Genomic DNA, 23325 nt, shown 5'->3' with positions numbered 1-23325 from the left:
TCCTTCCTTGCTCGCAGTGTCCATTCGTCCTCTTGAGAGCTCAGTAGTCAGCGATCCAGCGACCCGGTCAACACTAGGTGAGCTTGCAAAAGCTCTTGCACTGGGAACGTGATGCGTGCATTGCAATAATAAATTTATCGTGTGAAAAAGGGAGAATATTTAAAAATAACACAGGTATGATATTTTTAAAGAACAATTTTTATTTTTATCGATAATATTTTTTTATTAATTTTATTTATGATTTTGGTCTTGTTTATTTGATTATTTTTTTTTATTTAAAATTTTTTGTTTACAATTTTTTTTTCTTTAAATTGCGGGTTTTGTGGCAAGGAGTATCCACTAAAAAGAGGACATGTAAATTGGACAGATGACATAAAGCGTTGACAGAGTAAAGAACGAGGACCTCAATTGTATAACAATCGATCGAGTGACTCAACAAAGATCGAAATAATCGAACGGATGTGTTCCTGGGTTAAACAAGTAGCTGAGCCATTGGTTGAGGAAGTCAATAACGTATGCTCTGGCTTAAGTTTAGTCTTTGCAACGACGTAATTCTAGATCGTGAGTCTTTGAAAAAATATATTGAGGTGATAGTTATTAAAAAATATTTTCAAGAACGAAATTCAGGAAACGAAGAAGGAAAATGTGATAGTGCAGACAAAAAAGAAATACCTCCCTGGTGATATCGAACTTTTTATTTATCTTTTTTTTTTATTTCGAGAAATGCTTTGATGGCATTCTTTCAAGTGGACGAGTGAGAAATAGAACTGAAATGTTATTGTCATTTTTAACAGTGACTCGATAAAAAAATATTTAATGCAGACCGAGTATAAGGGAAAAAAAGCTTTTAAGAAATGTCTTCTTATGGTTACAAATGTGTTGTTTACTAGACACGTGTCTAATTGGATTTTTTATTGTTGGATATTAAACAATGTGCAAAAGGTATAACCTTTTATCTTCATTAATATTCATAATCTTAACATTAAAAAATTTCATTAATTTTCATCAAAATTATTTATCACGTCTCTGAAAGTATTTGTAATGATTTAAATGTTTTCCGAAGTAATGATTCAGATTAACTAATTTCCGCAATGGCGTTCTCATTCCTCATTAAATCTCCTGGTGACTATAATCATACTTTATGGAGAAACGAGTAGAGAAATTCATAAGAAGGAAATTTGAAGATATTAACCAAGAAGATATGATAAAATATTTGATTTATATTTTATGTGAAATTGAAATTTTAATTTTTTTAGTCGTGGACCATTTTTAGATGAACTTTTTATAAAATATTGAAAAAATTGATTCAAAATATTTGCTGCCTTCAAAATTTCTTATTCAATAAAGTGTTAAATGGAAGCAGTTCGATTGAATCTCATTTAACAAATATTGAAGAAAAGTGATAAATTTATATTCAAGTTAAAAAAAAATATTTTATAGTATTTGTTACCAAGCGAAAAATCAGTTTGTATAATTTTCTCGATTGTTTATATTTTCTTTTTTCTATCTAAAGGTTTTTGTAACTTAAAAAAACTAAAGAGGTCAGTGCGAAAGCGCAGAAAAGTGGAAGGAATGACGCAAATATCCGCACGATATTCTCAATCAAACGTATTCATTTGAAAATGTAGGACATGAATATTCTTTAAGCACAAAAAAATCATTTCTCTATGGATTCTCAATTCAGCAAGACATTATATTCGACATTCTAATGTAAAAGTTTTCAGTTTCTAGTACAGTTTAAGTTGTAATGTATGTCGTATTGAGAGAAGAAAAGAAGAAGAAAATGTACAGAGAAGAAAGAAAAGGAAATGGAAAAGCTAAAAAATCTTGTGCCAAAGAGAGTGGAGAGAGTCAACGAAAAATGACTGGCGCTGGAAGCTCGTTAGGTCGGGCTGTGGCTTGTACGTCACACCGAGAAATCGAGGTAACCTCTTTCGCCAGCGGAGGCTCTTACCCCACGCTATGACTCCCCCTGACCTCCGCCTGGAGGGCGATCGACGACTTCGACAACACTAAAACTGATCCCTTCACTTATTCAAGAATTATTACCTAAATTTTTAAATCCCTACATCTCGTCTGGATAAGATTAATGTTTCTAGTGATTCAGATGTTGATCTTCTACGGATATTGTGAATATAAAATAAGTCATTGATGAAAAATATTTTTACCCAAAATCGTTGCTTGAGGTTTAATTTGAAATGAAATCGACTTGATAATTCATTATTACTTTAAATATTTACTAGCTGCTTCACTCTAGGGTCTTTGACATGTCTCTAGTGCTAAGAGTTACTTCTCTCAGGCACGCCAAAGTTATCTACAGGCTTATTATTTATTCTTATTTTAATTTCTAGTTACTGTATACTTTGAACGAAAATACTTCTTTAAAATACTTTTATTATTGCCGTGAATTATAACTATACAGTATATTAGATTAATCTTGAATAGTGATTGCTTCTTTAAAATCCATTTTTCAAATCTACTTGATTGAATTGAATTACGCTTTTTTGTTTTATTACATGAATATTGATTTTAAGAGTGGCTTTAAACTATTTGTATCAAACCTTTTACATTTGACTTGTTTCGAATTCACAAATTGATTCAATTATAGAACATGAATTCATATTTATTTATCGATAGTTTTAAAAATAATTCCTTGTATTCTGTTACTTGATCTTAGTCAAACAATAGTAAATCCCGATTTAGAGATAACAGCATTTAAATTATTACTAATTACAAGTCGATATTAAAATTCATTAAGCTTAACTTTAAATTAGTAGAAGTGTTTTCTTAATTATAATTAAAAAAAAACTATTCTTCTGTGCACAACCAAGACAACTATCTGTTTCCATATGATTGATTTAACTGTTAAAGTAAGATTACCTTTGTGAAAGTCTTAAGACCTTCAACATTCGACCCTCGAGTCCAAAAATAACTGATATCCGCGTGGCTTACACGAGCTTGCTCGAAAATTACCGTCATAGGTATACATATCTACAATCATGAATTACCTCTTTTCTTGTCTTTCCCATCTTAGGCGGAAGAAGCCACGGGATTGGTTTTCCTCCGGTATGTGAATTAGGTCCAACAGTGTTATCTACTACATTCTCCATCCTTTGAATCATTCGAAGAGCACCAGAAACGAAGCTTCCGTCCCATTTGCTTTTCAATACTATTCTACTCATGTCGACACTTGATTCCTCACTTCGATTCTCTTCTTGCATTGTTCCGTCATTTATCCCTATCGATGCCCACATCTCACCTTAATTCTTATGCTAATCCTCATGCAAAAGCACAAGAAACTATCACGATTAATTTAAATGTGTCAGAACAATTTGAAATTTTAAAAAAGTTTTTATTATGATGCATTAAAATTGATCATGTGAACTTTTGTCAAAGATAATTATTAAGTACGGGAAATTTGTTGTAATTCAGCTTTTGAATGGTTGATGAATTTTTCTACTTTTATTTCGTTTTCTATTATTAAAATAAAAATTATTTTATTCACGTTGTGAAAGCTCATAACTAGCAGGTGAATAATTGTAGAAAGTTTCAAAAAGGTACTTTGAAATCTCCAAAACTCTGATCTTTTAAATGTATTCATAACTTTATGTTACCGAATATGAATGATATAATTTAAATTTAACTTTTTAATTAATATTGAGATAAATGAGTTGAGATATTAATATACTACTGTTTTCTAAAAGAGGTCTTCAAGTGTCGAAAATACTGTTGAATAATTAAATTCATTATTATAGATATTTAAAACTCTCTTGAGTATTTTTAATCATTAATATGCTCTAAGAGTAGAATTAAATGAGGGTAGATGCTTTGAAAATGTATAAACTACACGTTGTTATTTTTATTTATATAATAATTAAAAATTTATTTAAATTTATTCTCTTGAATAGCAATAAACTAATGGAGATATTAAACTCATAACTTAGAAATTATTTTGATTAAATATAAATGTAAAATTTAATAATTATACTTTTATTCTAATTGTGATTTTTTTTCAGGTATATTAGATGATCAAGAGCTCAGCACGGAATTTTTAAAGAAAAATAAGAAGTGGTGCAATAAGGATTAGTATTGGAAAAATGTAAAAACGGCGCTAAGGCGTCGAGCGATGTCTTCGTTGTTGGTAAACAACTGTACGGACGAGGAGGATTCCGAGGATGTCGAAGCAAAGCACGCAAGCTGGCGATTCAGCAGGATCATCATTAGTGACATCCGTTTATACGTGGAAGGACTGTGGTTAGATACAAATAAATAATTGAAATTAATTTGTGCGATCGCATTAGTGAATGTACTGCGATTGACATCATTTGCAACTTGACAATGATGAGGTGACAAAAAAAATTGGCCATCGTTGCCGTTTTAACATACTTTTTCATATATTATATATATATAGATATATTCTGTGGTTACCAAAGTTATCTTTGAGATAAAAAAAAATTGTGAAAATTTTCAAAGAATAAATAAAAATCTCTTTTTTAAAAAGAAAAGAAGCTGAGCGAAAAGTGGATCGTCAGTCATCTCTTTTACTCTGGGGATGGAAAATTGTCATTCACGAGTACGATTGAAAGTAGTAGGAAGTAAAGGAAGTGTTAAAAGGGGAAGTAGTCACGAAAGTGATGAAGAAGATCCTTTAAGAAGACTAGTGAAAGTGAGAGACTGTTGGATAGATCGACCAATAAAAGAACTAAAAAAAACAAAGGTGTCGAGTGCGATTTGTAGAGGTGGCTGTGACGTCACACGCTCGATGACGATGACAATGATGCTTCTAAAAACGCTGTGGAGTCGCAAGTGACATAAAAATTTCGTTTTTAGTGTGGGTGAAGTGTTGGGTGTGACGTGTTATTTATTCCCATACACGCAGCCCTCGCCTTTAAGTGCTTTGTGATATCTAGATTCTTGTTAAGAATACAAAAAAATTTCTGGAGGGAAGGAAGTAGATAATAAAGTTATACGTTTATTATCAAGCTGGCGTGACACGCCGGAGATTTTTAAAACGGTGAAAGGATGCCAGGGGGTCGTAGGGGCCTGGTAGCCCCTCAAAACACGTTCTTGGAGAACATCATTCGAAGGAGCAGCAGTCAACGTGAGTTTCATTCAATTTATTATCCAAAAATTTTTTATCAAATTCATACTGACTCTTATAAACCAAATTATTCCATTAGCAACTCATTACAAATTATTCTGAAACATTTCTGAAACACTCAAAAAGAAAAAATTCAAAAAGAGATAAAACTTGTCTAACTAGAGTTTTAGATTATTGTCAGGTTGCCAAAGTTCTCATTCGATTAAACCAAGATACACAAATATATTCTCTATCAGCTAACTGAGATATTTTTTGAAACGAATAAGTTATTTAAAGTGAGATCATTGAATGATGGTATTTATTTGACATAAATTTTATACACATTATATTAATATTAGTCACCGCTAAAATATGGTTACCACTAGAATTTAATTATCTGAATTCAATTAACTTGTCAATTTCAGTACTAGTCTTTGACATGGTTTAGAACAAAAACAAATATTGCTAATAAAAAAAACACTACAAATAGGGGCTTGGTAATAAGTGGAAATATGTAATTTATTTGCCCATCAATGGGTAGTCTACCCTAGCAAATGTCTATTCACTTACATCACACGTGGTTATACCCTGAATCCATACAAGTGTCGTGATCATGACCTACTATTATTCATGGTAAAGGTGGCTATAAAAATCTACAGACAACTGAAGCCCAAGTATACATATGACAGGTGACAATTGATGTTACAGTATCAGCATATGAATATTACTTTGATATGCTTGATCGCGTGACAGGATCTTTGACAACGACAAAACATATTCGCGTAACTTCCCACTTAACTACTGTTATTAAACATCTTTTTTTCTTCAAATACGTAATTTTTATCAATACAAGTCGATTTAATATGTTTGCATTAATATCGATTACTCTTTGATATCATTTATATATTAGCATATATCTTTAACCCTTAAATTTATGATCTAAGTCAAGCAAATGAACTGATATCAATGATTGTTACTAGTCATCCAGTCAATCTAACAAAGCGTTCATCCGAAAAATACGGGTCGAGAAATCGATCCTGAGGTTTTGTGAGTTAAGTCAAGGCTATTGCAAGTTCAATTACAAAATGTCATCTACAGAAAAATAATATTTGTTCTTAATTTTTTAACGAACGTCTTTATGTCAAGAGAAAAATTATATTAATCATGAACAATTAATTTCAAAAAACGTTTTACAGTGGAGAACATTTCTTTCTTTATTTCCTTCATTTTCTAAAGAGAGTATTTTTTTAATTTTTGCAAGAAAAAAAATACAAATGAATAAAGGATTCTCTTTAAGTTTGAAGGAGGTTCTAGTGTTTTTCTTTTTATAAAAATAATATTCATAAAGATATAATAGATTGAGAGTGAATTTTTGATCAATTTTTTCACGACATTTTTAAAAGTGCTTAGAATCTTATTACGTTACTCAATGATCTCTTTGTCACTTGAACTTTTTTTAACTCATCTTTCGTGTATAGCCCAAGGCTTGAACCACTCAGTAGGAAATTCTTGTATGTATGACAGTATAGGTGAAAGGTTGTGTTATACAAAAGAGGGGTGAGAAGATTAAGAGGGCCAACGTCCTCCCGCTGGCTATGTGGTTTTCTAGTGACTCTATCATTCTCTTGCTTTGTTCTAAAAACTCTCTTGTAGCCTCTTTTATTTGCACTCTAACATTGCTGTCTACCAAAGACTATGTCTTCTGTCTACCTTTTTACTGTTATACTCTACGTCAAAAATGTAATTAAATACTCTTTGATAGTCCATTTTCTTTTTATCCTCTCTCATTCCTACGTATTATACAATACTTGTAAATATACATTTAATCGATTCTTGAACTAGTACTTTTTCTTCTAATAATTATGCATTTAATTTGCTACCAATCCTCTTTATCCTTAGATATTCGTATATAAAAAAAAAAAAACTATTGATTTTTACAATCTACATTGCTTTTTCTAATTAAAATAAATTTTGTGAACTAGATAAATTTTTATTACCTGACTGAAAAAAATTTTTTTTAGTTTAAAATAACTTTGTTTTATTTTTATGTAGGTCAAGTTACATTGTCATTGTTTATCTTCAAATTATAATGCAAAAGATACTGCAATTCAGTAAATAGATCATAAAAATTTAATCTGCAGGACATAAAATGTGAAACAATAAACTTTACCCACATATGTACTATCTTAGATTTAATATAAAAATGAAAAGGTGTGGTAATAAAAATTATGTTAATTATATCATTTTCATAGGAATAAATGATATGTAAAAAAAAAAAAAGAATGCCATGTTGACTAAAAGTGATGATAAGCAAACTTTAATTGTTTTATTTAGTCTATGGGAAAGAGTTCAATTGAATAGTCTGCACATTGCGTTTAATGAACGTGATTAAAATAACTATTTGAATAATGAATTGCATGTCAAGTTTTCAATTTGAAAAATGGAATAGAAATACTTTGATAATCATTTACACAACAAATAATAAATAATTAATAATGACTGAAAAAGGAATGATTTTTTTTTTTGATCAATTGAATATCATTTTCAAATGAATTATTAATTCGATAGATATCAATAAAACATTTCCCAGGGTGTGGTTTTCGATTGGTGCGAGTATTGAGCTTCTGTATGAACCAGACGCCTCAACGTAGTGCATTATTCATCCGCATTATCGGCAAAGAAATTGAACCGATGGCTTCATATTATCCTAACTGTTTAATAGTCTAATTTAATCACTTCATTTATTGGAAATAAAAATATTAAAATTTTTATTGACTTCTTATGGCATCATTATTAGTTCATTGTGTTAAAATAGTTCATATTAGTATGAATGAAGAAAAAAAAATGGATAAAAAATCTTAAGATATAACATTAAGTTCAACTCTCCTTGCAAGTATCTCCTTTTATCCACAAGTGGATCTTAAATTGCTTGAAAAGCAACGAGATCTAACTTGTTTTCGTCTTTTCTTCGCTTTCCGTTTATTTCTTAACACACTTTAATTTACAGAAGCACAAATGACGGTCACCTATTTATCGCGTGGTAAAATTATACATTGTGTTCATATAACACGTACGTTTTTTCATTTAACAAGATCATACATGGACACACATACTAATGTTGCACTTTTCTCATTAAATTACAATTTCATGTTTTGTAATTTTATTGTTGTAGCAGTTTATTCGAAGGTGGTATTTCATTTAATTTATACCGAGTGATGAGAGAAACAAATTTACGAATTATTTTTTTGGAGTAACAAGAGAGGAATAAAGAAACAAATACGAGGGTTGTTTTTATTATAGTCTGGTCAATTGTAGATGTTATTGGAGATTTTTTTTTTTAATGAAATCAGGATTCAATCTCGAATTGATTTGGTTTTCAGATTTACCTTAGAAAATATTCTGCTTTTGAAAAAATAAAACTCGTGAAAGATGTCTAAGTCGTACGGTTTTTTTTTTCTTTTTTGGAAAATAAAAAATTTTATACATTGGTTACTTTTGTTCAACAACAATAGCTTAAAGTATAAAAATAAAATCTCATATGATGTGCATGGAAAATTTTATTCATAATACATTTTATTTAAAATTTATGCAGCAATGGGGGAAAAAAATTGAACATTATTTTGATTTATTTTATAAATAATTTTATATTGTATTTTATGACATTCACTATGAATATTAATGCTTTTTATTATAAAGATAATTACTTTTTTATCTCCCGTTAGTTGCCAAATTTTTTTAAAAAGTTCCTAATAAATGTAGAAAAATTTATTTATATCAAAAAACTTTATGACCCAGACACTTTTTTACATTTAATTATTTCCGAAATCAGCATATTTTTTGTATAAAAAATTCGTCAAATTCAAAGCTTAAGAAGAAATTTCGTGATACTGTTGTTTTTCGTTCTTTATTGACTGCACTATCAGTGGAGCATATCGCATCAATAAAAATAACTTTTTTGAAATTTATCTTGAAGTTATTTAAATTGATTATCAATCAAAATGTCTACAAAAAAACAAGAAGCATTTAACTTTTTATAAATATTATCATTACCATTGATTTTTATAATGCTGTTTTTATATTATTTAATTAATGATGTTTAAAATATCTGATGTTTTCTGTGCATGCATAATTAACAATAAAAAAAGAGCTTTTATTTCTTTATTACAATTTTTAGTACTGAAATTTCCTCTTTGATAACAAATAGGAGTAACTTATAATGCATTACAGCTAGAGGAAGAGTGGAATAGACACTTTGAATTACTTTCTTCCCTCAGGAAAAGAATCAGTTTATGCAGTCTCTAGTTATTTTTATATATATATGTATAGAGACGTATACTTATAAATTGAGTTTTTCTCATCTTCAAACAATTGCATTGAGATGTTTCATATCTTCTATGTAAAACATTTTATTAGGAAGGACATTTTTGCTGATTTTGTTTTTGGCAAAGATAAAGTATCATGTGAAATCTTGAAAATGAATCGAAGTAGAAACAGACATACAGAACTAGTCACTTTTTCTCTTGTCTTAATATAAAAGCAAATCGATTCTTTGAAATTTACGTAGACAATAAAAATACATGTTAAAGAAATAAAAGAATTCTATTGTACTTTATAAAATTAAATTTTTAATATTCAAGTATTTGCATTTTAAATAATGAATGAGCAAAGTGTTTTTTTAATTTTCATTTTTAATTTCTTCGAAGAAAAAATAGTCTGAAAATATAAAAGCTTATGAAAATGCATAAAATTAGACAAAAACATGGCAGATGAACTCGTTGAGTCTTTTTTTCATAACAAAATGGATTGATCTTTTTTTTATTTTCATAAAATAGAACCTTTGGTAACTATTTGAATATTTTCTTTTATATTTAAATGTCTAAAATAACAACTCTATCCATACACTTTGAATTTTGCATCTCCAAACTGACATGTGATATATGGGTTGTAGTTACTGTACCTCATATTTTTATTCCAAGGATTTATTTACTTTTAATTGAAAATAATAAATATATCTATATCACTAAAAAAAAAGTCGAATGACACTTTTTTTTTTTCTTTTTAAAAAATGGATATTACGAAAGATATAAAAATAAAAACACTTTGTAAGCATAAGTCTGCAATGATAAATTAAAAAACTATTCATTTCTATTTTTATTTTTAATATAAGAAAAATTTAATTTAAAGGTATAAAAGCTTGAAATGCATGAAAGTAGAAAGAGATACGTTAAATCAGGCAGTTGGTCTATTCTCTTGGTGTAGGAAAGTTATCGGCTGGTTCCGGTTTATTTCGGATTCATCCGTCGTTGGGTCATTGGGTCAAATCTACCGGTTGTGTTTGCATGACCTTCCCCACGTTCTACACACTAACTTACGCGAAACATGCGTACATACACGATAGCTATCGCGATTCAATAGCTCCAATAATATCGATATTAACTATACAAAATAATTTTCATTATTCATCCCCAGTAACTACACTTGCTTGAGTCTAATTTTAGCATCATCTACTCGCTGAATTTCCATTTTAAAATGTCTATTCTATTTATATATTACAGAAAATATGATAAAAAGTTTATTTTTTCTTATGAAATCATAATTATGTAGTACAAGGTAATGTGGTTTTGTTCGAGGGTTGAGATTACAGAGAATTAGTTTGGATACTTTTCGTGCTTGTATTGCAAGTTGAATGAGTATCGTTGAAACCCTTGCATTCAACTTATCGATAGACCACAATGCAAACATTGCTCATGGTTGGAGCCTACGTAATTTAGCTAGTTAGTTTGTGGTATAAAATTCGTTATGAAAACATTTTTATTCCATTTTTCAAATGTCGTTTTGTTGATAAAAATGAAAAAAAATGGTTATTAATGAGATAAATGATGTTTATCAATTTTTTTGCGATCCATTAAAAATAGTGGTAGTTTCGATGTCTAGTGTCTCTCTTTTTAAGAGCATTTATGTCAGTATTGTCGCTGTTTCTCAACACTTTGCTTTACTAAGCATCCATTTCATATATCTGACTATATCAGTACTTGTTTCTCTACACTGAATGCTATTTTTAACTTACGCTTTGTGCTTGTTCCATATCCGGTCACCGGTTTTCTCATTAATTTTTATTTTTTCACCAACCCCTTGAGAAATAATGAAGCTTCCCTGACTGTGTTACTCTTTTTTATATGATATTTAATCCCATTTTTGTAATAACTTATCTTTCATTTCCACTCCTCATCTCTTTGCTATTTATATACAAGATTTTTTTATTTTTATCCAAAATAGCTATATAACTTGTGAATGAAAAAAAAAAAATTTTATAGATGCATCATAACGTTTTATTGCCTTTTTTTTTATTTTATTTTATCATTCGTTACTTCTGACTTATCTCAGGCATCCACAAAAATAATAGACATCAAATCGGATATCTACACACAAGTATTGTCACCACTTTTTGTGTCATATCTCTTTCGAAAAAATAAAAGTTAACTGTATTCCGGTCTTTTTCCAGGTCGTTCTGGTATCGCAAGACATTTTTTCCCCACAAATGTTGATCTAGTTTCATGTATAACATGTAGAGTATGCAGTTTGAGCCAATTTCACAAAGATACAATAACAGTTGTCTTAAAAGTACAATTGTTTATCGGTATTTAACACTTGATTAGCATAATCTCGTTATAATTTAATATGATATTAAAATTTTTTTAATTTTTATTGACATTATTTTCTTATTGATTCAATATCAGATATTTTAAATACTTTAACTTTTTTTTCTAATTTTACTCTACTTTATTTTTATATTCACTAGAATCTAGTCGTTCATAACTTCGTTGAATTAACCAAGTCCTTGAAAAAAAAAAATTTTTTTTTTTAATGTTTTTAATATTGAATACAAATTCTAATTGATATTAAATAATAAAAGTTTCTACAATGGAGCAAGATTTTAAATTATGAGGTATATTAAATGAGAACTGAACCAGTAATATTATCTAAAATAGTCATAGAATTCTGAAATTATATTACTTTTTAAAGTTAGAATTATGCACCACAAATTTTTTATTCAACCATTTTATCCTTAGAATTTTCTAGCATTGACAAATAAGCATAAAATGCTTACAATGTCTTTCATTCAACTCTAAAAGTTTGATCTTATTGTTCTTATACTCTCCCTTTTTATTTCCTTATTTTTATATACATCGTCGATGTATGTAAACGCTTATTCTGTTAAATTTTGAATTTATGCCAAGGGTATCTTGCGATTGAGAAGTTTCTAAGAGTAAATGTACATTACATGATTGATGAGAATCTTCGCAGCATTATTTTACGGATAATTTAAGAGGATGACCAGAAGAGATAGAAAATATGAAAAATAAAGATTAAATTGAAAAGTATTCTGCGGTACTTTTGCTGCAGTCTTTAATAAAGTTTCATTAAATTCAACTTAGTCATTACTTACACTTATTTATTCATATACTTCAAATATTTTTCATTTAATTATTTTGAAAGAAATCCTTTTTTAATTAATTTCAAGAATATCAAAATTAATATGCTTTATTTAGCGATTTTGTAGAGTTTAATACTCTAAATAAAAATCTCTATTAAATTTACTCGTTATAACTTTTTTTTTTTATTATTATTATAAATCTTCTTAATAGAGAGATTCTCCACATGATTTACATTCCTTGCTTCATCAAAATTTAATCCGATTATAAAAATTGAAATTATGATTTTTTATTGCAATATTATTCGTGTAGTACTGAATTATTTTCTAAATTCATGAGAGATTGGCATCAGGTATATTGATTAAGACATTAGGAGTTAACTGTTAAAGTTTAGCAATTACTAAGTTTACTTGCACAGTGAGTAATATTTTATTTTGAAATTATTGCTGCATTAAAATTCTTTATTACTCAAATCAAATAATCATAATAATAATAATAATAATAATAATGGAAAAATGACTTTGAATTATGATGCATTATTTTGCACTCAAATTATTCATAATAAATAAACATATGATGGATTTACTTTATTCCATTTTCATGTTAACTAAAAGCTTTTTCATAAAGAAGATTGGAAATCATTGCAATATTTTTTCCTCAATGTTTATTACACAATAAATATGTATATATTTTTTCTTATTTTGGATCGTATTATTACGTTTTATCAGTTACTTTATGCTCTTTTTATATTTGCTTAGATTTTATACTGAGCATATATATATATGTACTTGAAAAAAAGCATAAAATATCAACACAAAGTACATATATGTCTTAAAAAGAAAGTTGCACTTTAACTTGGTATGAGTATATATACATTTAAGATCTTCAAGAGATCGATAATAATAGACATCTTATTCATGTGAACTGACACTTTTAGTGTTTGCAAACATGAGAAAATTTCGAGGATGATATTTAAAACACAAATTTGAAATGATAATTTTTTTTAAAAAATCTCACATTTCTATGTTATTTCAAGTAATAATAGATAAAAATAAAATTGTCCACATTTTTTCGTTGAAAATCAAATCAGTATTTTTGATATATATTTTTAGCTTCATTGTAGAATCAGGAAAATTAGAATTTATTACATTCATTGCTGTAGCGAATGGATTGAGGACAGTTTGAGTTAAAAATAACCTTTTTTATAATTCTAAAAAATGTTGAACAAAAAGTACTGGTATAATGCAACATGAAGAATTTTAAAAGTAATGTTGATACATAAACTCCAAAGATAAAAAGTAGTTTTGAAATCAAGATTTTTATACTAAAATATGTTAAAGTCAAAATGATATGCTTGAGTAGTATTTTATATTTTTGAAATGTAAATAATAAAATACTAAAAATGGTATTTTTGTTGGAGTTGAGGAAAAACAATTTTCAGAGCTTTCCCTGGTCTTGAAGGGTCAGAACTAACATTAAAAGGAGGATGCATTCACTGAGCTGATAAATTATACAAACTTAAGATTATGATGAATAATTTTGTACAAGAAGAACAGAACCTTCTGGAAGTAATGGTTAATTAAATGAAATTAAAGAATAAATGTTCTTGAAATGTATTTGATTGAGATATGAATATATTATTCATAAGGGAGGTGTCACACCGTATCAATTATTTGTAAGCAGACAAAAGTCGTGTATATATGTATATATAGTGTGGAACTAGAATTAGTGGCGTTGTTCATCCTGTAGACGAGGGTGCAATGTAGAAACCAGGAAGGAAGGAAGGAAAGACATCTCTTTTGGTCTTATTGCTCAGTATGTATTATATGCTACATAGATGTATATATATATACATATGTAGTGCAACACAAGTTGTACATAGAGGCGTCACGACAACTCTGATCGAAACTCGAACAAGTCCTGTAGCCTTGAAAGAGGTATATCCGTCAAAAACGATACGAGCACGACAAAAAGGAGTGGCGTAGTGCAGGAGTAAAGAGAACGAGAAAGGACTTGAGAATGCTGTCACACGCGATCTCTTCTCTTTCGTGGCGATAAATCAGCTAGTTATGATTATTATATTTTCATGACCTGGAATAAAATAATAAAAAGAAAATATTAAAAATAAATAATAACAATAATACAAGGGAAATGCAATATGCGTGTGCTGTAAACGATAGCATGCTTGCAAAGAACAGCTTTTCAGTACAATGAAATTGTTATTGACAAATCCATTTAATCTTTAAGCATTATTTAATCCGAGATTACTTATTCGATCGATTTAAAATTTCTTTTATATCTTAGTTTGGTATTATTTGTCCATATTAAATGAATTAATGAATTATTATGATAAATTAAATGTGTCAATTGTCTAATATGGATAATATTGCGTGCAATGATTGATAAGCTTACTGAATGCTAATTGAAATGAATATTTAAAACCATTTAATCATTGGAATTTCTGATAAATGACTTTAACAACGAGCTTTCATGCTTTTAACGGAATATAATAGTTTAGTTTTATTTGTATATTTAGGAAAAATATTAAGTACGAGGTTATCATGCTCAATGACTTTGGTGTTTAAATCTCAGTGCAAGGTTTACAGCCGCGTGTGCGAAAGGCTTTTGACGCCCACCTTGACCCACGCTGTTTGCCTGATCAAAACTCTTTGTGAGTTTAGCTGACTTTCTCGCGTGTAGATCGAGATCTGACTCAAAGTAGTAACCAACTTTAGCCCTTGTCTTAATGCGCTATGACCTTACCTGCCTTACCCTTAACAACTGTTGACTTGTAGATGTCAGGGCCTGTTGCAAAAATTTTTAATTACTCTAGTACATATGTAATGCTTATCATTTAGCTCCAAGCACTTTTATGAGCTCTTGAGAAAATTATTTTTCCATTCGATAGTTATTCAAACTTCAATTCGAATTTAATTTATTTTTGAAACTAAGTTTGAAGATGATTAATTGCAAGCTATTTGTTTGAATTATTGGAATAGAATCAGACTTTGATGTATTTCGGTATTCAAATTTTTTTATCGATCTTTTGTAGACCAGGAAGTATTACAATGAAAATAAATAATTCATTTGGATATTTATTTTCCCATATTTATGAATTCGCTTAAATAACATTAAACTAAAAATAGTACTTGAATTATCATCAATTTAAAATCGCTAAATGTTGATGCATATTAAATAGTTCAATAATACGTGAAATAATGAGATAATTGAATTATTTATTTATAGGTTTAATTATATAAGACCAGATGAATTTAAATTCAAAATTATTCTAAAATAAAAAGGGTTAGATTAGGATTGTAAGTCTTGGTTATTATTGATTGCAAGAATAAAGTGTCAAAATAGATGAGATAATTACATCATTAATCCAATCAAATTATATATCCAATACTTCCCGAATGCTTATAATTGAATACTATTTGAAAACATTCTAATTAAGATGATAGATAAATTTAAAAATAATATTTCATTATATCAGTTTTATAAATATTACTCCAATATTCCAACTTTGTTTGGTAAAATAAAAGTATTGATTGACAAAATTTTACCTGTTTTAAAGTCGGAATTAATTAAATTATTCCAGTAATAATAATAAAAATAATAATAATAAATTGTTAGAAACAATTTATGCATTTTCCATGTTGTACATTTATTTCGTTGTTTATATTAAAATGAATGACGAATGTAATATAAATTTCGATGAAAATACAACCTTTGAACTTTGTATTTGATTGGTGAAAATAATACTTCCACAATTTTGCAATTGTAGATAAAATAATAGAATAAATAATTCACTTGTTTACAAAATACTCGGAAATAGTACTCGAAAAAGTTAACTAAAAAATAAAGTTTAATAATATACTGCAGTTTAAAAACTGCAAACGAGTACAAAACATTACATTTTTTGTTGCTTCTCACCCTTTAAATTTTAGGTTCAACTAAATATAAATATGCATGGACGTGATCTCGATGCATATGCGTTGACTTCAAACCACATATTGCAATGTAAACAAGTAGGTGAAAAAAAAATCACGTGATAGTTATATTATTTGCATTCAACTCGGAATGAATAAATACTTAGATAGTACTAATGTTAGTGTCATAGTGCATAAGCTATATGTATAAGAAAACTAGTGCCAAGTGCTGGTAGATCGACCTTCTTTCTTGTATATATAACTCTCCAGTGAGCTTGAAAGCTATCAACAGAAGTCGTCTTACTTTCTAGTCTTTATAGAGACTATATTTGAACATACATGAGTATTGTTGAGTTTTCTTATGTCTGCAACAATAACTTCCTAGCGATAAACTTGACACACAATTAAACTATTTTATCCTTCCGATATAGATGTACATGAATACATTTAGAAATCTGGAAAATATCCAGCAATAAATAATTATCGATAACAAGCTAATATGTAAAGAAACTGTTATCAAATTTGTATTTTATTATTCTTGAAGGTATGAAGACATTTTTGATCAATAGGAAAAAAATAGAAATAGCAAGTTATAGCCCATGGGTCAATGACATAAGATGTAAATATAAATCCAAGTGATATAATCCGAATAGAGTAGGAAAAATGTAATGACAAGTTGAGTGCAATATGCTTGTACTCAAGAAAAAGAAGGGGAGTAAATATGATGGATTCTGGGGTGTTGATAGCAACATCAGTCAGATAGAAATTGTTATGACATATATTTTTCATCGAAATTTCTTTCATCTTTAAATGATTCAAATAGTAATTAGCATTAATTATTAAGTATTGGTATTAATAACTAAAATTTAAAAAACCATTAACGCAAATAATGATGTTTTTCTGAATCAGCATTATCAAGGACTAGTGCTCTACTTTTTCAGCAACACAAGATGATTGATCTCTTAATTCCAGGAAACTAATTAAATTATTGAGACAAGACAGTTGATTTTGGCAAATACATTCTGATCTTGTATCTGAATAACAAGCTGGCTATTTATCAGTGTTCTTGTCATCATCTGACTAAAAAAAGAATCCGTACAGTCAATCAATCAGGATTCGCGTCGGTAATCGTCAATAAAAATGTCAATCAAATGGTATGAGTTGGTCAATAAGCTTAAGATAAATCGTTTTATCCTGAAGCAATGTAAAGGAAATGGGGTACTAAGAATGACTTTAGTTATTGTCTTTAAACTTGTAATCAAGAAGACATCACATACTAAGCAACTTGCTAATGCGCCATGAAACATTTGAACCCCTGGGAATCTTGCAGAATATATTGCACTAGTTATATTTTACACACGATATAATGGATGTTGTTGAGATAATAAATAAGTTAGTAATTAAGGATTCATACGTTGGAAAAAAGCTCTAAAAATTAGTTAGAAGAGGAAGTTAAGTCTGGATGTCGTTTGATAAAATACCATAAAATTTTTTTCATTTGACTTTTTATGTTTATTACATACATTAGATGACCTTACCAAGTTAATTAAGATCATAATAATTTTTTTTTAATGTGTTATTTAATATTTAATGTGATACATTACTGTAAATGTTTTAGAAAAATCTCATAAAAAGCACAGTATAATGATAGCTGGACAAAATGCGCGTGGGACGAACGACAGTAACTGTTTTAATCGACTTTAGTACTTAGAGGCCAATCAAGTGTTGTATTCTCTCTCTTCCGAGGAAAAAAATAACCTTCACCTCAACCTCGTTTATCATAAATTTCAAAGTCGAGTGACATTGCTCAGCTTAAGCACTTGCTCCTTTATTTTATTTGAAAACGTCTGCTTTATAAAAGGAAAATTTCTTTTCGTTACATTATTTTATTATTTCTTTTTTTAAACTAGCTTCTAATATTCACTGATGAAGAAGCATCATGTTTCATGCGATTATACGCTGAAAGTGGATGATAACGAGGTAAAAGATAATCAATGTGAAGAGCAGTAGATTTTTATCGAGTTTCCGGAGAGAATGATCTCTCTTGAAAGAAGATGAAGTTATTAATCTCAAGGAATACTTGAGCCTTTTGATTAGTTCTTCTTATCCACATCAATGAAATTGAATGACACGAATGATATCTATTTATTTATTGATTTTAAAAGCTGTGATGATAATTTATAATCCACTTATATTTATTATTGGACAAACAATAAATATGTAAATCCAATTAAGCTAAAATACTAAGCCTTGATTGGATTTTTTTAAACCTGATGTTTTATTCTTTTTGATTGTGTGATAGCAATTTGTATAGTTTCCATTTCTTTGTTGAATTTGCAATATTAAATTGAACCATAAGATTAGGCATTTTTTATTCGTGATTTTAATTCGTTTTCAACTTCAAGCCAGCACATGGAATATTCTCACTGGCTCATGATCAAAATCTTCCAATTGAATTAATCTTTTTTTATAATAAAAAATCTGTAGAGTTAGAAAAATCGAAATTTTTTCTTTTTTTTTTATGAAATGAAAATATTGACGTTCATGATGACTATTTCCACACAGGTTTAAAGTTCACTTGAGAGTTTAAATAAATTTTGAGATACTTTTATTGATAAAAATGAAGATAGAAACTGATTTGAAGTTTAAATTGAGATTCTATCAAGAAGTATAAATGAAAATAATATCTTTTATAATTTAATTGAAAACCCTTTATTTATTTATAATTGAAAGTTTATCATTTTTGATTATTATTATATGCAATTAATTATTTGGTAATAATTACATAACAGAATGATTAGTTTTCATCGATTGCATTAAATGAATTTACTCATCTGTAAATCGTGCGAGTTCAATTAGACTAACTACTGAATCATACTGATTGTTCTCTGTTCTATCAGAGTAATCCCTGGGATTTTAGTAGATGTAAGATATCCCAGATTTTCTCTGTGGAAAATAATAAGGTCGAGGTGAGGATTGTGATTTTAATGGATGTAGATTTTATTCTTATCATATTTCTTTATTGCTTTTACTACCAGCATTTTAATCTTATCTTTCTATAATTTACAGCGGACAGCAGCTTCCTACTTGCCAATGCTCAAATTGTGGATTTTCCTATAGTTTATTGCAACGAAAGTTTCTGTAAAATATCTGGATATAATCGAGCCGAGGTAAGGACTTTTTTATAACTTCTTTTCCCTCTTTTATATTATTTTTGCGTATGAAGAAAATTTTCCCTTTAAAGAATTCCTATTTCTTTTATCATCGGTTTATCATAGTATTTGAAAAACATTTTACAACTGAATGATTAATTTAAAAAAGGTAGTATTATGTTTGTAAGCTAGGTGCATTATCCATATTTTGTAATTGCTTATTCAATTGTTATCATTTTATACAGATTGCTGTGAAAACAGGCATAAATATTGTTTGATCATTATAAAGAAAATATGCGACAAAAACTGTAAAAGAAAAATATATCAACAATGCAAATAAAATAAATTAACTTTGAACTTTCTTTCAGGTGATGCAAAAGTCATGTCGGTGTGGATTCATGTACGGCGACCTAACAGACAAAGAGACAATCGCCAGAATGGAGGAATGTCTAGAAGCTCAGATCCACGATCAATTCGAGATTCTCCTCTACAAAAAGAACAGTAAGTTCAGTTTCATGATTTTACCCATTTCGTTAGATGTGTTGCACGTGCAGGGAATAATTTTCGTAAGACGATGCTGCGACATTTTTCGCAAAAGCATAAAAGACAGATAAAAAGCATCACATGAACAGATGCCTGAGCCTTTTTGTAATAGTTATTTAGCCAAGGTTCTTACGTCTGCTTCAACTTTAAATTTTCAAGTTCTTTTCATGTATTTTTGCTCTCATTTTTGTGTTCACCGTTGATTCTTTTAATTCTATCGTTATTTCTTCTGATACTTGTCATTATTTTAACAAGAAAAGTAACAGTATTTCTTCTGGGTTTTATTGTTCGTTTTTGGGGATTAATTTAAAGAAAAAAAAACGATAGAATTTAAGAGAAATTGACAAGCAAACAACAAAAAATAAAATTAAAGCTCAAATAATAACCAAGCATGTCATTCTGTGTGTTTTAAAGGTAATCCCAAAGGTATGTCTATATGCAGGTATTCTGTGAATGATTATAGCAATAGATATCTTTCTCTTATTCTTCCAATTAATAAAAAATGCGTTGTATAGAAAAAATTTACCGTAAGTGACTGTAAATTTTTACGGATGTCTCTTAAAGACACCCAAGATACATCGTATAACTTTTTCTAGAACTCTTTCGTTTACTTCTTCTGCTAATTTCTTTCTTGTAATTAATGTTCTATAATTTATATGCTAGTAGTATCAAACTTTCTTTAATTACACTGATTAAATCCTGATAACTATACTATAAATATTTCTTGATCAGCTGAATATTCATGGTAGATTATCGAAAATTTTTAAGTAATTTATCAAACTTTTACTACACTCCATTTAATAAAATATTTTTTCAGGCTTCAATATTTATTCAGACTGATTTCATCATTTTAATAGAATAATGTAGTGTGACTAAGCTAAAAACAATATCAAAAGTTAACAAGATTTAAAATTTTATTTAGTTCAAAAAACTTTTACAGATAAATACGTGGATTACATCTTTTTTATAGGGATTCGTTGGAAAAATTTCTGTGTTGAATATTATATTATGACAAGGGAAGATTAATTTCTGAAGATAGAATCTGCTAAAATCCGGCAAAATGTGGAATTACTGATAGAGTTTATTTATTTATTAGTGTTTTTTTAGCATGTACGAAAATAACTCTTGACTGCTGTGAAAATGCTTGCTGTATTGAATAATTTATTTTTCGTAGAGACGTAATAACCTCGTAGTGAAATGAAAACCAGAACGAAAGGTAATTGTGGCAGGGAAAGAAAAATTTTGTAACACAGAGGGTTAAGAGGGTTTTTATAATTTTCATCTCATCCTCGAGGGTTGTTTTTATAGACTGAAAAACATAGAATATTTTTGGAGTACACTATTTAGTCAATTATTCAATTGAATTAACAATTTTACGTTCTACAAAGATGGTAAGTGAAAATTGTAAAAAATTTCATATATAAACTTAAATAAAAGTTTAAATAACTTTGAATAAGAAAATGAACATTTAACTATGATATAAAGGTTTACTAATAATTTTGAAATATAAATCAAAATTTGTAATAACATATTTGTAAAATGATGTTAAATTTAAATATTACGTCAAAAACTTTCAAGGTGTGTATTCTAAATTAATTTACTGTTTAAATGTGCATGGAATACATTCAAGTGACTTTCAATAGATTTAAATTAACATTCTATAATGACAGAAAAGCAGAGATTGATGAAAGATTCAAAACGCGTCAGATCGTGTGATTCTCCCTGACGTAGCGTAATAAGTTGCAGTGGATTAATCATAAGTTTCTGAATGCTCGCTTTTCTGTATAGAGTCGGATTACGTTTTGTTCAATAATTAATTGACGGAATTTGTTGGGTACCATGTCACACAAGTATATAAAAAAGAAATAGAAAGCAGTAGAGGAAAATATATTTCCCTGTCAGTTTTTGTCCTACTTTCTTTTATATGAGCTCATCTTCTGTCTTATCACTTAATTATCTTCCATTTTTCAATTTTTTCCCCTAAATTTTTCCTCATTAACACGCACTCGTTGATTTTATCATATGAATGATCATATTACGTAAGCTTATACTTTTTAAATTAAATTAATAATAACTAGAGAAGTATCAGTATCAAATGTAATAGCTTAAAGTTGATTTTATCAAAGTAATTACTCCTTCTACCAATGACATTTGTAAACTGGAGCTAATAAAACAGCTCGACAGGGCACGGAAATTACTCGCTTATGTATATATGTTATTCCAATGCTTCCGTGTAACAACATGAGCTACATTAGACTACTCCGAGTACTACTCTCCTTTTATTACTCTCAAAATAATTTATAACCGTAGAACTAGCGTTGAATTTAGTGTTGATATGCCGTTCCATTACTAACTAAAACAGGGCTAGGCTATTGATGTTTTTGATAGAAATTAATGTAGATAATGTTCCACGTAGAAAATGATGGAACTTTTTCATGTTTATGAGGATAATAATGATGGTATGAGAAGAGATCGTTTCCATTTTCGTCATTATTTTATAGTAAACAATAGAATTTAATCAGTATGCTCATGTTTCATTTTAAAAATCTTCAAAATAAAATTCTATGCTTTAATATTATTAGTCCTGTAGTTGAAATAATCATTTATTATTTTTATGTCACTCTATAATTTTTAGTTTTTATTTTAAATTAACTTCTAACAAGTTTTAAGTCTTCATTAAGATTGCATTTAGTTTTTTAATCTATTAATATTAAAAGCAAGTTATTAAATAGATACATAAAAGAATGGTTAATTTCTGATATTCAACTGTCAATTATCTTCTCATGCATTAATTTAGTTGCTAATAAATTAAAAATGATGATACTGAGTTTGTATGTCGTCTAGCAGAGAGTAATGATGAGGAAATATATTATTAATAAAGTAATATGACTGTCCACAGAGACTCCATTATGGCTCCTACTGCAAATAGCACCAATAAAGAACGAGAGAGACTTGGTGGTGCTGTTTTTGTTAACTTTTCGCGATATTACGGCCTTAAAACAGCCTATCGAGACAGACGACAGCAAAGGTGGTCTTTCAAAGTTTGCCAAACTTGCAAGATCAGTAACCAGATCTCGTTCTGTTCTGGTTTCGCAGTTCAGCTCTCATTTGCCAGCTGTGAAAGACACTCTGCCTACAACAACCAAACAGTCTCACCTTGGTCATGTAAGTAATTAAAGATTTAT

General features: G+C 28.5%; 1 protein-coding gene across 4 annotated transcripts in view; it reads left to right on the top strand.

Annotated features, from left to right (window-relative positions):
- eag (ether a go-go) overlaps window positions 1-23325 on the top strand; it is a 36579-nt gene continuing 13254 nt past the window's right edge. For 2 of the 4 annotated variants that reach the window (XM_035085565.1, XM_035085563.1), the window contains exons 1-6: window positions 1-174; window positions 4017-5101; window positions 19515-19615; window positions 19966-20098; window positions 20555-20566; window positions 23040-23305. In XM_035085565.1, coding sequence (XP_034941456.1) covers window positions 5023-5101; window positions 19515-19615; window positions 19966-20098; window positions 20555-20566; window positions 23040-23305 — 591 coding nt within the window. In that variant the 5' untranslated portion in view covers window positions 1-174; window positions 4017-5022. The remainder of the gene's footprint in view (window positions 175-4016; window positions 5102-19514; window positions 19616-19965; window positions 20099-20554; window positions 20567-23039; window positions 23306-23325) is intronic. The other 2 variants (XM_035085566.1, XM_035085564.1) reach the window with 1 other exon arrangement.

This window comes from Chelonus insularis, unplaced genomic scaffold (assembly GCF_013357705.1).
Source record: "Chelonus insularis isolate UGA/USDA-ARS -01 unplaced genomic scaffold, ASM1335770v1 contig_3_pilon, whole genome shotgun sequence".
Lineage (NCBI taxonomy): Eukaryota > Metazoa > Arthropoda > Insecta > Hymenoptera > Braconidae > Chelonus > Chelonus insularis.
This window is presented reverse-complemented; position numbering and strand designations above follow the sequence as displayed.